Consider the following 17,500-nt stretch of genomic DNA (forward strand, 5'->3'; position numbering starts at 1 on the left):
CATTGACTTCTTGAATGGAGTAGAGGTGCTTTGCCAAGTTATTATTTTTAGGAATCATATGGATTTGATGTTTACTTTTATTACATTTGAATGATTTATCAATCTATGAATGTTTGCAGTGATTTATAGTTATTTGTCATTTTGCCATTAAATGAATGAAGTAAAGATATTTTATCTTATGTGTAATTATAACATATCAAATGATTAAGCACTGATGATAAAATTTAAGGACTCGGTAACGGTTTCAGATAATTCATTGCTGCATGCCAGTAAAAATGTTGTACATATTGTTTTAGCAACAAAGCTATTTTAACCTGAGCTTCTTAACCCATTTATATTATAGCTAAATGATAAAGTCTCTCTGCCTCATTGAGTTACTTTCTAGGGAATGTTTCTCAGCAATCCATAAATCATACTGGCAGTAACTGTTGATTAGGAAGAAGAAAAAAAAAAGATAAAGATAGAAATTATATGATTAGCTATCAGTTAGTATTTTGTAAAAGAGAATGTGATTTTATTTTTTGGCAAAGACTTTTATTAAACTTCAGTAGAAATCTAGATATAAGGGTACATGTAGGGGATTTTCTTAAAGGGAAATGAATGTGAAAGTGAATTAGACAATGACTTAGCTTTTTTTCAAGGCTTTACTGAATAGGGCTTATTTAATTTCAGGCTATGGTAATCATACTCCTTAGAATGTATTGTGACTAAAAAGATGAAAAAGTGAGGATGATATGATAACATTAACAGCAGAAAACACAATTTCAAAAGTATACAGCTCAGATCATTTGAGAAGAATGTGTAGATTTGTTTCTAGTGTAATAAGTTTTATATATTCTACATTTAAGAAACATGTTTGTCAAGCACAAGCTGAGCAGAGACAATTCCCTATACAGAATGTGAGTTATCATGGCTTGGTGTTTTCCCCAACACAGTACACATTAGACAATCCTGCATGATGCTCCCCATCATATGAATGTTTGTGCTGTGGTCATGAATGGGAAGAGTGTGCATTTTTGTTTCTTTGCATGTGTGCTATCTCAGCTGATTCCAGATTTGTTACATATTTATTTTTTTTCAAAACCTCTAGAATACTGGCTGCAGCATTTTATTATGTGTTATGCATATATCAAATATTTTATTGCAATCAGAGATTGCTGTGAATAGAGCCACTATTGTGGTAGAGCTTTTCTTATACTATTTACAAAATATTATAAGAAATAATCTGAAATACTCCAGATTCTCTTTAAGCTTTGATATTCTTTATGCACATATTTACCCTTATTTCACTAGTTTTACCTTTGTGGTACCCTTGACTTCCCTGTTTTCCCATACTCTACAAAATTAATTCCAATGCCCACTGGCTTACAAGCACACCAGATGTACAGACGTTCCTCTTATAGTATTAATAATCCTTCATTATTTTCAAGTAATGTGTCAGTTAGAAACATTTGCAAGATGTAGACTTACTTACCTTTTATTTTATTTATCTCGTGTTAGAGCCATTGTTGAGTGTATAAATTGGTTCAATTATTTTACTTGTGTTAAGAGTTGATTTACAGCCCCAGAGTCCTTGTACATCCTGTCTGATGCAATTGTGAGAGATACAGACTAAGCGGTACAAGAATAGTTTTATCTGATTAACTTGTATTAAATAAATGAGGTCTTTGTTGTCAAGCCCAGTACAGTCAGGGGATTTTCATGTTGGCCTTTGATTGAGTGATTATGTGTAGAGATTTTGATACTTTGGTGCCGCTTGAGTCTTGGGGCGTTGGTAGTGCCGCGTGTGTGTTGTGATCGTGTCCCTCTCTCTCTCTCCCCTGTGCCCCTGTGCCCTGGCTGGTTCTGCCCCCAACCACCACCACCACCACCAACTACCACCACCACCACCACCACAACCACTACTACTACAACAATCACTTTCACCACTAACACTACTACTGTAAATGTAACACAACATACACTTCACTACTACCAAACACCACCACCACCAATGCGCCATCCAGGTGGTGGCTGGTCCACAGTGAACATGATGACGTGATGGCTCATTTTAGGCGCAAGTACGATGTCATGAACCCCCACAACCTGTACACACTTCTTGCCGAGAGACTACTGGTGCATGAGGAAACGCTCACCCTACCAACCTACAATTGTCTTTATGAGGTAAGACTTCCACCTTCTTCATAAGCTAATTACGAAATGTTCTTCAATATGAAAGTGGATAATTTATTATATGGCTTATTTATTTATTTATTTATCTATTTTTAAAGATTTTGCAATGAATGTAATGCTGTGGGTCTTTTCTTTCAAGAAATTACCACGATTTTGAAAAGATATATGAATTGTATTAAATGAGTCTGTTTTAGATTTACTAAACTTTTAACTCTGTGGTGACAGATTCTAACTGAGCACATCAGTCAGCAAGTCATGTATTGCAAACATCCAGAACCAGAATCACACTACCGTCTTGAAAACCCAAGTAAGTTACTATGATAGATATGTCCTTTTCTAAAGAAAATTACCATATTATAGTTTTCTAGTAAACATAATAGTAAACATAATTCTTGGATCTTTTAAATTTCAAGGAGGAATTCTTATTTGTGAAATATAGTACCTTGTTATTTTATTATGTTTAAAACATTAGGATGAATTTGGAATATATAGATAGTATCACATGTATAATGAAGAGTTCTTTCACCATAATAGATATTTCATATTCAAAATTAATGTGTTCTAATGACATGCCCATACTAATATGATATAATTTTTTTTCAGTGATACTGAAAGTTTGTGCAACCCTGATTCGCCAGAGCAAGCCTTCAGATTCACTAATGGAGGTGAAGAAATTGTTCTTATCAGATATGACTTTGCTCTGTAATAACAACAGAGACAACAGGAGAACAGTGTTGCAGATGTCAGTATGGCAGGTAAGGAAAACAGAATTATATGGTTTATTGATGTTTATATTACTCATATCTGTTAGATGCAGAATATGATCATAGTTTTCACTCTGAATTTCCTGGTTATATATTTGATGTTACATTGGTTAGTATATATTGGAAGCTAATTGTCAATAATGTTAATAGAAATTCAGATTTTCCCCAGGAAAGTTTCATCACATAAAAATGTTATTTTGAAGGTCTAATGGTATAAACTCATGAATCTAACTATAAAACTTTCCTTTTCAGGAATGGCTTATTGCACTGGCATACATCCACCCAAGAACAACAGAGGAACAGAAGATCAGTGACATGGTCTACTCCCTGTTCCGCATGCTGCTCCATCATGCCATAAAGTTTGAATACGGAGGCTGGAGGGTTTGGGTCGACACTCTTGCTATTGTTCACTCGAAGGTAATTGTCAAAGATTGTAATGATGGTCTAAGAATGTGCAAAACTTGAATTGGAATTTCATGCAGTGAATTTAAAAATGTTATTTTAGTTATTTATTGTTTTGTTTTTTATTTTTAGAAAAAGGCATTTTTTTAAATAGTTTCTGTATTGTTTCTTTTTGTTTTTGTAAAGTTGATGAAATATCAGTAGCAGCATCAAGGGTTGACTGATGTATACAGCAACAGTGAATAATTTCTAGATTTTTTGAAAATATCTTCAATGCTTTATTATTAAAGAATTCTTTTGGTTGTTGATGTTTGTGATTCTGTTTTCATATTTATTATTCTTATTTAACCAAGAAATATTGATGAAATTTCATTTTTCTTCTTCAGGTGTCATATGAAGAATTCAAACTCCAGTTTGCTCAAATGTACGAGCAGTATGAGAGACACCGGTCGGATAATATCACTGACCCGGCGATCCGGCAACAGAGGCCAATCTCTACCATCTCTGGCTGGGATCAGGCAGCAAGCAGACAGTACTATGTAAACACAGATGTGTACCCCAATGGGAGTGGATCAGAGGTAAGTTTTTATTGTAATTTTCAATATGTTCCCCAAGATGGTGCTATGATACAAGGGAAATATATTGGATGAGACAGTTACTTATATATTGATTATTACATTCATTTTTTTTAACTCAACAAATTTTGAAAATTAATTGCTGAAATTTGTTTGTATTACTATGAATCCTGAAATATATTTTCTTAATTTTGTCTTTTTGTTTCAGATTGAAGGTGAAAAAATGGCAGCTGTTGAAAATGGGAAAGTTTCCAGCACACCTGAACCAGTTCAAGAACTTCCCAAAGACCTAGAGGCTGACTTAGCACTGAAGGAAAGAAATCAGTGCATCAAGATAACAGAGGATAAAGAGCATCTTCAGCAACAGCATATTCAGAAGCCAGTGGAGGAAGCAGAGCCCAAAGAGGACAAGAGTCTAGGTTATGATTTGGGTAGTGTGAGTGGAGGTAATGCAGTAAAGGCAGAAGACAAGGGCGAACCTTCTCATAGTGCCATAGAACGGACTTTAGAGACCACCTCCTCATCAGGTGTAAAACCTTTAGAAACCAATCCAACAACTGTGCAAGTCCAAGGGGAAGTTAGTATATCTGACTCAGAAGATTTTAGGTGTAATGAAATGCTCAACACTAGCAGTGTAGAGGTAGATAATCTGGACAACAGACATTTGGATAACAAGACCATAGAGGAGTGTGGTGAGAAGAGTGAAAAGAAAGTGGCAGAGGAGGAAAAGGATAAAACTTGCAAAGAAAAGGAGGGCATGAAAATTGAAGATGTTGCCAGAGAAGATCCTGATACACCAAAGAAAGGTGAAAGAAGCACAGCAGATGAGGAGAGCAAGTCAGATGAAGAGGAGAAGAAAGATGAAGACAAACAAGAAGGATCAGATACTGAGAATGTAGAAACCAAAACTACAGTCATTCCACCTGAGGAGAAGCCAGATAAAGAAGAATCAGATGAAACCACATCTGATGGCAAGCCTAAAAGTAGTGAAGAAAGCACTACAGATGTAAAAGGAGAGGAGATGCAGACAGAAAAGACTCCTGATGATGCCGATGGAACCGAGGTAGTAGATACAAAGGGAAAAGTTGATGATAAACAAGAAGAAGAATCTAGAGAGCAGGAAAAAGATGTAACAAAAGAAGAATCAGACAAAGTAAAAGAAAGTGAAGGAGAAAGTGCTTCAGAGAATGAAGGTTCAGAACTTCCTGAAGCAGCAATTCCAGCACCTCCACAGCAACCAATGATTGCAACTATCTCAGGAAGCTTACATGAGAAGGATAAATGTGAGAAAGAGAGGGGAGTGAAAGAAACTGATGAGGAAGATGATGTTCAAGCAGTTGATGCTATTGGCAAAAGTTCAGAAACAGAGGAAGGTACTGAAGAAAATGACTCAAATCAGGCACCTATAAATGATATTCAAAAAGTCCCATCAGTAGAGAACACTGAGCAGACAAATGTAGAAGAAAAGACAAAGGAAACACTGAGTGATGACAAAAGCATAGCACCTGAAGCAGAGGCTACTGAAAGACAAAATGATAGCATAGAGGAACAGCTGCCTTTAGTTAGTAATAAAGATACTGATGTAGAAGAAACACCAGTGTCAGATGTTCCACCAGACACATCTAAAATAGAAGTATCTGCCTCTGAAGGTTTATTAACCCTACCTTCTAAAGCCTGTGATAATGTACAAACCACTGCTAATTCTGCCTCTTCCCCTGCAGCTTCTAGTCCTGTTAGTAGTGCTGTTACAACTCCCAAAAAAGACTTGTTGACTCAAAGTACCAGTCAGACTTTAGCTGAAGACAAACAAGAGCAGACCAAGATTGAAGTACAATTGACAAACAAAGAAGTACAAGATTCCACTGTGGAAGATTTGCAATCAAGCATGGAAGAGGTTCTCTGTTCCCCAAGTAAAGATGGTAATTGTGAACCTGCATTGTCAGATGTAGAGATTCAGGATTCCCCCGTTACAATGGTTCATAGTTCCTCATGTACAGAGACTGAAGTTACTCCCAAGAAGGATATGTCAGTTTTGCCAGGCACAAACAAAAGCACAGAGAAACAGGAACAACTTGATAATGCCACAGAAAGAACCTATCCAGAGACCATGGATGGGGTGCCCAATGCCCTTGTTCCCCAAGAGCAACCATCCCAAGAAGTTACTCCAGCCTCAAGTTCCAGACACAGGCCCAGGGACAAAGAGTCCCAGACTGAGGAAACTGGAGATGATGAAATGGATAGATTAGAGGCAGAAGACATCCTTCAGGTACAGGTTGAGGCTGGGGAAAATGCACTTCCTCCAGTAGAGGATGACAAGGAGATGGAGGTCAAGATGGTGGAAGAAAACTCCATTGTGAAGAGCAGTGAAGTGGAAAGATTATCAAAAGACCAAGTTGATCTTGGTTTGAAAAGACATGGAATTTCATTGACAAGTCAAGCAAATGCTGAGAAGGAGAAAGACAGACAGAGTAAGTACTAATTAATTTGGATGTTTATTAGTTAATTGGTTATATACATATTGTTGCATGGATCAGACAGTATTTGTGTCTAAAATATGAAAATTTATGAAAACATTCTGTCCACAGGCGAATCAGAACGCAAGTCAGCATCAGTCTCCCGAAGTTCCTCTATTGGTTCTTCGCAATCCCATTCTCGCCAGATATTCTCCTCAGGACCTACACGGCCACCTTTTAGAATTCCAGAGTTCAGGTGGTCATACATTCACCAGAGACTTTTATCAGATGTGTTATTCTCCTTAGAAACTGATATGCAAGTGTGGAGAAGGTATGCATCAGACCTTTGTATTGTTTTATGATATTTTGTTATCATTGGGAGTGTACTAATTTATCCAAATGATTACTATCTTATAGACTGTTTTTACTTATATTTACTTTTTTATCTTTACAGCCACTCCACAAAGAGTGTACTGGACTTTGTAAACAACAGTGAAAATGCCATCTTTGTAGTTAACACAGTACACCTCATATCTCAGCTGGCAGACAATCTCATTATTGCTTGTGGTGGCCTCTTGCCATTGTTAGCATCAGCTACCTCACCTAATGTAAGTGTTTTTGAAATAGTATAATTTTGTACAGAAGTGAAAGTTTATTTGTGTCAGTGCATATTTGTATTTATAGATATTTTTTATGCTGTCAAATGCTTTAGATTATATTGAAAAGGAGCACTGTAGATATTAATGTAAAATGGTTGATTTGCAGAATGAGTTAGACGTTCTGGAGCCTACACAAGGGATGGGAGTGGAAGTGGCTGTGTCTTTTTTGCATCGATTAGTTAACATGGCCGATGTCCTTGTGTTTGCTTCGTCACTCAACTTTTCAGAACTGGAAGCAGAGAAGAATATGTCAAGCGGAGGCATTCTTAGACAGTGTTTACGGCTGGTATGTGAACTTTGCATTTCTAGGATTCTAGGATAAATGTTGTGAGATATAAAATATTGATTGAAATTCATTCATGAAAGTATGTGATTGATGTCTTGTGAATCTGAGACACATCAGCTTATATTTTTGTGATATTCATTTTTTTTCCATTGCATAACTGTGAAGTACTGACTTTGATATGAATGTATACCATAGGTTTGCACAGTTGCTGTGAGAAATTGTCTGGAGTGTCGCGAAAGGACACGCCTTCAGGACGCTAATGGGGCAAGTGGCAATGGCATCAAACCTGTTAGTAAATCAAGACACATTCACTCTCTTATAAGGGGAGCTCAGGCATCTCCGAAGGTGACTCTTAAAGTTTAAAACCATACAGGATATTTGTACTGGATGAGTTGATTTTGCCTAGAACTTTTTAGCTTTATTTTTAACTGTAGATTTTTTATAGAAAGCTTTTACAACAGTTTTAGAAGGGAAAATGTAAGTTTTTGTAGTAGACTTTTTTTACTTTTAACCTACAAATTTTTACCTTGTGAATTATAAACAAATTGTCAAAGAGCAGTTCAAAGAGAGAGCACTTACAATCATCATATTCAAGTATTTTCTTTTTTTTGACACAGTCCTCTCTCTTAACACAGAACATAGTTGAGAACCTGGGTACACAGAACAGTCCAGTTAGAGACCCAGAGAAACTTCTCCAGGATATGGATGTCAACAGACTCAGGGCTGTTATATATCGTGATGTGGTATGTACGCAGATTACTATTTTGCGGGTCTGTGATCCCTATTTTTGTGATTTCCTGCCTGAATTTTTACAAGGTGAACTTCCTGAATTTGAGATTTGGAAAATTTCCCAAAAGGATTTTGTGGAAATACCATAAAAAGATATTTTAGGGAAACTTTGGCCCATTCTTTTTTCTTCTTTTGTTTTTGGTACCCTTTTTGGATGACATCAGTTCCCTTGCACCATTTAGAGAATTCAATGTATTAGCTATTATTGTCATACTTTGTAATTATAATCAATCAAGCTTACTAAACTTAATGAAAATTACCTGTCAAAATCAAATCCCAGCAACCTCTGATGCCACAGAAAAGTTATGGTAGTTCTTTTTAGATAAAAGGAAAAAAACATTTTTTTAATGATGGTTGTTTTATTTTCATTTCTCACAGGAGGAAACCAAACAAGCACAGTTCCTGTCATTAGCCATTGTTTATTTTATCTCGGTGCTGATGGTATCAAAGTACAGGGACATCCTGGAACCTCCCACCAATGCCCCCTCCTCTCCTCCTCCACCTCCCCAGACAGCTCACACCAATGGGGCATTCACACAACACCATTTCTCAGGTAGGTTTCTTATTTCATTTTATGATGATTGGGGAAGTAAATTTGTCCGTAATTTTATTTTGTGTATGAATTTAAATAACAAGATGTACAAATGATGTGGACAAGCATATGATTTTTCCTAAAATTTAAAGTCATATTGCAGTATTTTCTATTTCTTGTTATATCATTATCAGCATATGAATGTAGGCAGGATGTTGTGATTATCCCATTTTTTGCTGCATGTGATATATTGGTGTCATCAGATGAGAAAGAGAAATCAACAGATGAAGACAACAAGAAAAACACAGACAAGGACAAGGAAAAGCAAGGAACAGCTTCCAGTAAAGAGACTCCAAAATTGGATAGAGGAGAAAAATGTCAAGATAAATCGAAGAGTACTAAAGAAAATGAAGTAGCAGTGTTACCTATGGAGATGACATCAACTGTCTCAGAGTTAGTTTCAAAGAGCCTCGGGAATACAGGTGAATTGGAGCCTTCATTATCATCCACAGGCGACAGTGGAGGTTCAGGTGGACTGCCAACTTTAACTCTTTCAGTAATGCAGTCCAATCTCAAACAGACCCTTCCTCCTAGCATTGTACAGACTTCTGCACCTGACGCAAAGGATTCACCACCAGAGGCAACACTTTCTTCTGGCAGTAGCAAAGGTGCAGTGCTTAAAACAAAGACATCAGGTGCTTCCCCAATGCTGCCATCTTTCTCTCAGACAATAGATCCCAAATACATGCCTGGTAGTTCCTCTTCTGGGCTCTTTGGAAGAGCAAAAGAGAAGTCTTGGAAGGTAACTCTTTTTGGAGGACGAAACAAGACAGTTAAAAAGGATCATTTGCAGACATCTGATGCAAAGGAGAACTCTTCACTGGAGAAAGACAAGAACAGAGAAGGTACACTGTAGACATCTGGAAATCACGTAGAAGTTGTAAAATATCTGGCACTTTGTTGTTTTGTCTTACAGATTTGAGTAAAAAGAACAGTTGTTTTCAATATAGTATGCAAGTATACTTTATTTGTAAATGCCATAAGCTGCATAAATTTGTTAAGTGGCTATTTATATCCTCTGTTTGTAAGTAACACCATATAGCTGTCTTTGCACCTAATGTGTTTTGGAAAAGGTAGTTATATGTTTATCACGGTGCAAAGCATTGCCAACAGTAGGCCTGTATTTGACGCTCGCTGTTGCTTGTCTTGAAATTCATCCAGAAAAATTGAAATTTGATAAATCTCCTGTAAATCGAGAAATTGAAAATATGTATTCGCTTATCCTGTATTCTCTCTTGTAATGTCAAGTTCCTTTATATCTTTAAGATTTATACATATGAGGATGATAATTAGTGTTATAGTATAAATTACATAGATTGTTTAATTAAGAAGCACATGGTATGAATATTGCACAACAATTTTCAAAATGGAAAGAAATAACCAAATTGATGAATAAGTACAAAAATTACATGAAGAAGTTGTGAACTTTGACTAAACATTATTTACAGAGTGAGAGCACGAGTGAGTGTGTGCGTGCATATGTGCATGTGTATGTATATATATGTGCGTGTGCGTGTGCATGTGTGTGTGTGTGTGTGTGTGTATGTGTGTATGTATATGTGTATGTGTTCACAAGGAGAAAGAAAATTCTTTTCACATAAATGTATTGGACAGAATAAAATTATTGTGTAACTGCTTATGTTTATTGCAGATTTCTAGATATCTGTAAATAAGTAATTTTTAAGTTGTTTTTAGATACACATCAGTATAAATATGTGGCTCCTAAGAGTTAAGATCAATGTATCCACATTTCTTGTATTATTTTTATTTAATTAGGTTATTTCAGTAATATGTTTGCTTACGTAGTGCTATTGAATATAGGTGTATTTCTTTTAATCTGAATTGTTAAAAAGTAAAAAATAATCCTTTATTTACTAATTATGTCCCAGCACAATAATTTTAAGGACTTTAAAAGTTATTTTTTGGTATTGATATCCTGGACAAGGAGTAATAATAGTGATTCGGTGTGTTTCATTATTTTTGGTGGCAGGGGTTGGGGGGTTAATGATATGCTAAACCTGCCATTTTTTATCCCTCAGCACAGGTAGCATTCTTTAGAGACAAGTTAGGAATATAAAGTAGCACAGTGACACATAATTTTGTCAATTTCAGGTACTGAGCGCACAGGAGAAGTCGATGAGGATGGTGAATATGAGGTCATTGTTGTAGATCAACATAATTCCTCAATTCTGGCATCAGACCCCTGTTCCACTGCCTCCTCAGGGCCTCCATCACTTAAGGTATGCATATGCAACTGTAAAATGTGCCAAGAATTTTTATCCTTGAAGAAACATTAGGTGATATAAGACATCTTTATTTGAGATATCCTCATGTGTTGTAGATTAAGGAAGCTGGTGTAATGGGTTGATTGTTTATGTGATTGTATATTTTATTAAAATGTTGTGAAATTGGTTAGCTTTTACTTGTGGCATTCTGATTGGACTGATAGTCAGAGGTGTATCATAAGTCAATATGAAAAAAATGATTAATGCACTATAGCAGTTTCCATCCATTTCTCTTTTTTTCACTTGTTTCTTGGTTGTTTTGTTTTCTTTTACCATTCCCTTTTTGTTTCTTGTATTTTCATCGCTTTAACTTTTTTATTGACTATTATCTGGATTTGTCTTTTTTTTAATTCCTTGTATTTTTTATCTTTTTTCTTTTTTTCTTTCTTTCTTTATATTTTTGTTATTTTCCTTTATTTATTTGTCTCTTATTATTTTCATCATGTTTATTATATAATTGCAATATCATTGTCTGTTTAATTCCTTTCCATGGGATTTCTTCATTAATCATTTCCCATTTTTACAGTAATCATATTGTTCAAGGTTTAATAGATCATCTTTGGTCAGGATACTGGTGTGATTATGACTAATAAATCAAAGACTTAACAATTATTTATGCAGCAATTTTGTATATAATTATGTACATCAAGGCTTTGTAATTACATTGAGTTTTATGCATTTCATCATTATCTTTAAGTAGCTAGGAAACTATTTGCAAATATTGTAGAAACTTATTGTAATGAGAGTTATGTAATGGCCCATGATTTGCACTTCTCTATGCAAGTGACAATGCCCTCATTTCTAAAAAAACATGATCAGGGTAGTGTGCTGTCTCTTCTGTGGAATTTGTACTTTTTGCTACAATTATTTGATATTTTGCTTTGTTTTGCTGTTTTTAGAATATATGCATATGTTTTTTTTTCATTTTTCTTTCTTTTGTGAGAGAGAGAAAAAATGATAATTTTGTCAGATCTTTTTCATATTAAGTAGAAAAAAATTATGTTTCTAGTTTTATTTTTTATGAAAAAAGACTATGATACCCAGAAAGAGCCAGCACAGAATGTATGATATGTAGAATGTAAATCATGATAGAATTATGTTCATATCCTTCATGTACAATTTACAGTAGTCTGAAATCACTAGATCCCTGCATTTACCTTGATTCACAGTCCTAACATATAGGCTTTCATCTTTAGAACTACTAACCTGACCCAACCGGTCTTTCCCCAGTCTAACCACACTCTAGGAACTGGTCCTGTTCCTAAGTATGGTTGTAATGCGTATGGGGCTAAGGTTACCAAACCTGTAGCTCGCAACAACATGATAAATCCCAAGGTAACAGAGTCTACGCAGTACAGTTGTGTTTCCAGGACAGTGCTCCATGTCATTGCTTTCTACATGATTTTTCTTTTTGTGTGTGTTTTTTTTTTTTTTTTCCTTCTTTTAAAGCTTGATATTTATTGCATCCTGCACCTGAGGAATGAGGACTGATTGATTCTTGCATTATATGTATGTCAGTATCAAGGTTTTTCTTTGATATTTTGTATACAGCAGAATACTGTGAGTTTGTTAGGTAAAGGGTGTTGGTAGGTTTTGCATATGTATTTTTTTCTTTACTTTTCTTTTTTGGTTTTGTATTTCACATTCATGTACTGGCATTTCACAAATGGCACAAACATTCACACAATTATATATGATTTTGAGGTGGTTGCACTATAAGATAAGCTATTTTTCTGCCTTTACAGTTAGGATTCTAAGCACAACTCATTATATTGGATACATTTATTTTTATAATCTTGATGTATAGCACATATGAGGTATAACACTTTGTTAAATTTCCATGTTGTTGAAATATGTTACAATAACTAGTATAATAACTACAATCTTTTTTACCTTTTTTCTAAATAAATAGGTGTTCAAATCCTTGAAGATTAATTGGAATTGATTGAACTAAATTTTGTGTTCAATTATCTCATTATTAGAATGATATACAATATATATTCAGTTGGGAAAAAAATTATTATGGAATTTAAAAAATAATTAAATATCCCATGTGATAGGAAATCATACACACAAAAAATGTACAGTTCAAACAGAAATTTAAACCCTGTGTAATACCTCTTTTATCAGGTGATGGTTTTACACACAGTAGATATGGCATGCTTGTCTCAAGAAAATGTATTTGAAGATATATGTACAGCACCATTTGCAATATCATTTACAACAGTGGATGATATTTTTAGAGAATGCAGTGCTATAAGATATTTCTATAGGACCTTACTGTCTTTCTGTATGATGGCATTTATGTAAATTTTCTTTAGCATCAAACAGTTTTCCAATTCAGCTTAATCCAGTCTAATGCAATTCACTCCAGAGTACCTTGTGATACTCTAAATATAGTTACTGTATTAAAGGATAGTTTTTTTTTCTTTACAGAAATACATGTTTTATGTTGCATGCAACCTTTTTAAATCCTTGATAGATTAGACCTATAAAAAAAAAATTACTATAGATTGTAAGCGGTTAATCTCCATTTGTTTACTATTATTATTATTTTTTAACTATTATCAATGCTATTGTTAATATCATCACCATTGTTCTTTCATCCCTTTGAAAATTCTCACAGGGCTCTGAAGTTGGGGAAGCTGGAAGCGATGTTGGATCAGCAGCTGTCAGCCTTAATGAGGAACAGAATGCACAGCCAACTGATGATGCTTGGACTGACGTCAACCTCAATGATGGAACACCTGAGGAAGTTGAAACCAAATCCCAGAAATCTGGTATGATCTGTTTAGATTCATGTGGCATTATGTTGTACTACAAAGTAAACAGGCTAAGTGTCCTATTTTAGTTTTCCTGAACTTCGTTTTTATATATACAGAAATTTTGCTTCAGAAATTGTTTCCTTTTGATATAACCAAAATGAGTCTCTGTGATATCAGTTGATAATAGATTCCAGTTTTAAAATTCCATTTGCTAAAGAGTTTGTCTTCAAACCATTTTTTCCTTCCAGTGTATGGTGTTGGAGAGACAAGTGAGGTGACACAGCAACAACAGCTTTCTTCACAGCAGCAAGTAGTACCACCCCAGATGCCACCACCTCAATCCCTATCACAGCAAGATCCGCAGCAACAGCTCTCTGGCCAGATTTCAGTGCTCTCATCTCCGTCCAACATGCCTGACCCAGTGACATCCTCGGTGAAGCACCATCGGCCAGAAGACCTCAACATCAAGCCTTTCCTTCACTCAGACTTGCCCATCCCGACCCCATCACGCGAAGCCTCCCTCACCCAGAAGCTCGAGATGGCTTTGGGGTCGGTGTCTCCTCTTTTGCGGGAGATCATGGTGGACTTTGCCCCATTTCTATCCAAGACGCTGGTGGGCTCCCATGGACAAGAGCTCCTCATGGAAGGTAAAGGTGAGGCTGTGAGGTTCTGTTTTTTATCCTTTCCTCCTGGTGTGTGGATATCCCTTCTCCTCTGGTGTCCTGTGGTGAAGAACCTGTCAACAGTCACAAAGACAAAGTTTTTGAGTATCCCATCTCTTGAGTGCATGTTGGTTTTGCTTAGAAAATTATCTTTTCTTTATTTCATGTGAGAGTACTTTTTTCACTATGTGGTATTGTTTATTTGTAGAATCGTTTTTCAGACAAATAATTTTGTTCCATTAAAAATCTTCTGATTGGAATTTTAAAAAATGTTTTTATACTTACTTTCTGTACCTATTTTTCTCTTTTCCTTGCATGTTAGTTGATACCTCTCCTAATCAAACCTGTACATATCTGTGATTGCATGTTATCTTATAAATGTCAGTGAAAGCTGATATTTCTATGATTACTTACATCTGCACTATGCATAATTAGACTAAGATCTTGAAAATATTGTCATATTCATATAAGTCTAACTTGTATTGCAATTTTTTTTTCTTTTTATTAATCTTCCCCTACAGATGATAATGTTTTATATAAACCAGATATGCCACATGATTATCCATATATATAGTATATTCTCAAGTGTATTTCATGTATTAAAGTAATCAATAGGTTTTGTACTGTTCTTATAAACATCATCTGTGTGGATCATACAGATCTCTTGACTAATATTGAGCTTATTTAAAGATACACATAGTTTATATATTACCTTGGTTTTTGAAGCATAAAGAGTTTGCTTGTCTAAGAAATGCTTCACAATTTACCAGAAGATTTGACCTAAGTTTAAATTGGTGATTGCTTTTAATTAAGAAACATCGGAAGAAATTAAATTAATTTAGAATTTGATGTTATTTATTATAGCTTAATAAATTTCTTGGAGTAAATCACCAAGTTTACAAGACATATTGAAAGATAATAATAATACAGAGCTGTAAGTGAGTGAGTGAGTGAGTGAGTGAGTGAGTGATTGAATGAGGGAGTCAGGGGGGGGGGGTGAGAGTGAGCAAGTATAAGTGAGAGTGAGTTAAAGGTAGAAGATGAGGATGAATTTTATACTTTTTTCATAATTCAATATGAATATTGATGGAAGAAAATAATATTTTTTGCATTGTATGGATGCATGTGTTTTCAGTCATATATGCCTTCATGCACTTCTTAAATATAATATATTCAAAATTTCACAAAAGCAAGCTTTTAGCACAGGTATGACTATAGTTGTTATTGCACACCTAAGCACAACTCTTCAAATGCACTAGTATTAATTAATTTATTGATTTTATGGCTTTCCACACTTGCAAGAAATAAAATTTGCATTTTGTGTCATATGACAGTGTATATTTTGTGTTGTGAGTTATTAGTGGTTATTTCTAAAGTTAAACTAAATTATCTTATTTTGTCTGTCAGATCTTATGAAAGAAGACTGTCTGTTCTTTTGCAATAGTCTTGAGTGAGGATCTAGGCTAGTGAATTTATCTAGTTACTTATTTCTTTGGAATTGTTTTTGTCTAAACATATAGATATTTTGATATGGATCTTTATTCATTTTTTAGGATTTAAGTTTAATAATATGATAATTAAAATTTTTAGTGGGAAAATATTTTTAGTGGGAAAAAATATACATGTCATGATTTTATTAATATATCAAATATGATATATTTTCCCCCTGCCACTCCTCCATTTTGTTAGTTTGCTTGTAATTGTAATGAGTTTAAAAAGCATGCTCTCTCTCTCATATCTGGGATTGATCTGTGCTGTAAGAATATGGCAGAATAAACATATTTGGAGTTAGCAAAACAAGGGTTTTTTCTTGAATAGATAGGGAATTATAGCTTAGAAGTACATATTATTTATTATTTATATTATTTAGATCTATAGAATAGTATAAAATCATTATATAGGTTAGATCTTGTAAATTATTGACAAGAATCTGCATTTGACTGTGAATTAAGGAGCAGAATACTATATTACATTATTGAAGGTGAAAGATAGGAAAGCTATATAGCTAGATTGGCTATGTAGCTGTAGCCAGAAAGATGTCAAAATATCAAATGGGATCTATGCATTTATTTACTGTATATGCAAAACTGCATATTTGGGTTACTCTTATGAATACTCTTCTATGATACATCTACTAACAGTACTTTTGTTCTCCAGGACTGATGACATTCAAGCACAGCCAGAGTGTAGTGGAGCTGGTGATGTTGCTGTGCTCACAAGAGTGGCAAAATTCTCTCCAGAAACATGCAGGTCTTGCCTTCATTGAACTGATTAATGAGGGAAGGTGGGTCAGAATGAACACTTTTTTGTCTATTTTACCCAAAAGATATGTGAAATTATACTGTATATTGGAGGATAGAATATATGCATAGTATAGTACGTAACTAACACGTCAATTTTATTGACCTCAGCAATTATGTGTAGAACCTGGATGCATGATACAGAAAACTTTGAAGTTCTTTAAGTAAAATATGATATTCTATAAATGATCAAAATGAAAGCTTAGAGAACAAATTCAAATTAAAAGAAAAATCAAATCTGTAAGTTAAATGACAAAGATAAAAGTTGAATATTTTCATCACAAATTTATTTAATGCATTGCAAAGAAAAAGATTAAAAGGTAGAATATTCAGAAGTTAAAAGATTGAATAATTTGATACTAATATAATTCTTTGATATTTTTATTAACCTTCTCTCCTCCCTCCCAAAACTCTAAAAACTACAATGTCTGTACTTGTTCCTTCTCCCTTATTAACCTAAGCTTAAGAATGTTTTGCAAATACGCTTCCTCTTTTCGACTTCAGACTTCTTTCACACGCCATGAAGGACCACATTGTGCGTGTTGCCAACGAAGCTGAGTTTATCCTCAACAGAATGCGAGCAGATGATGTGCTCAAGCATGCTGACTTTGAGGTGAGAATGTCATGCATCTTAAATCATAACCAAACAAAGAGAAAAAAATATATATCTGTCTGTAACTAAATCTTTGTTTCTTAATATCTATCAGTATTTCCTAAAATAATGATAATGACCTTGAGATGAGAAGAAAAAAACAAAATCTCATCTCCCTCCAACTGAAATCCTTACTTCCTAATT

The 17,500-nt window shown here is 34.6% G+C and overlaps 1 protein-coding gene across 22 annotated transcripts in view; it reads left to right on the forward strand.

Moving 5' to 3' along the window:
• rg (A kinase anchor protein rugose) overlaps positions 1–17,500 on the forward strand; it is a 1,000,951-nt gene that overhangs the window by 642,637 nt on the left and 340,814 nt on the right. For 9 of the 22 annotated variants that reach the window (XM_086535954.1, XM_086535934.1, XM_086535935.1 and 6 more), the window contains 18 exons: positions 2,007–2,163; positions 2,398–2,479; positions 2,776–2,927; positions 3,189–3,353; positions 3,725–3,916; positions 4,122–6,381; positions 6,499–6,697; positions 6,821–6,974; positions 7,132–7,311; positions 7,507–7,656; positions 7,947–8,054; positions 8,479–8,653; positions 10,805–10,932; positions 12,208–12,312; positions 13,604–13,757; positions 13,991–14,395; positions 16,562–16,688; positions 17,209–17,317. In XM_086535954.1, the coding sequence (XP_086392080.1) occupies positions 2,007–2,163; positions 2,398–2,479; positions 2,776–2,927; positions 3,189–3,353; positions 3,725–3,916; positions 4,122–6,381; positions 6,499–6,697; positions 6,821–6,974; positions 7,132–7,311; positions 7,507–7,656; positions 7,947–8,054; positions 8,479–8,653; positions 10,805–10,932; positions 12,208–12,312; positions 13,604–13,757; positions 13,991–14,395; positions 16,562–16,688; positions 17,209–17,317 (5,002 nt within the window). The remainder of the gene's footprint in view (positions 1–2,006; positions 2,164–2,397; positions 2,480–2,775; positions 2,928–3,188; positions 3,354–3,724; positions 3,917–4,121; positions 6,382–6,498; positions 6,698–6,820; positions 6,975–7,131; positions 7,312–7,506; positions 7,657–7,946; positions 8,055–8,478; positions 8,654–10,804; positions 10,933–12,207; positions 12,313–13,603; positions 13,758–13,990; positions 14,396–16,561; positions 16,689–17,208; positions 17,318–17,500) is intronic. The other 13 variants (XM_086535940.1, XM_086535943.1, XM_086535945.1 and 10 more) reach the window with 8 other exon arrangements.

Source organism: Penaeus japonicus, unplaced genomic scaffold, assembly GCF_977035675.1.
Source record: "Penaeus japonicus unplaced genomic scaffold, GWHDUDI00000001_assembly GWHDUDI00000004, whole genome shotgun sequence".
Lineage (NCBI taxonomy): Eukaryota > Metazoa > Arthropoda > Malacostraca > Decapoda > Penaeidae > Penaeus > Penaeus japonicus.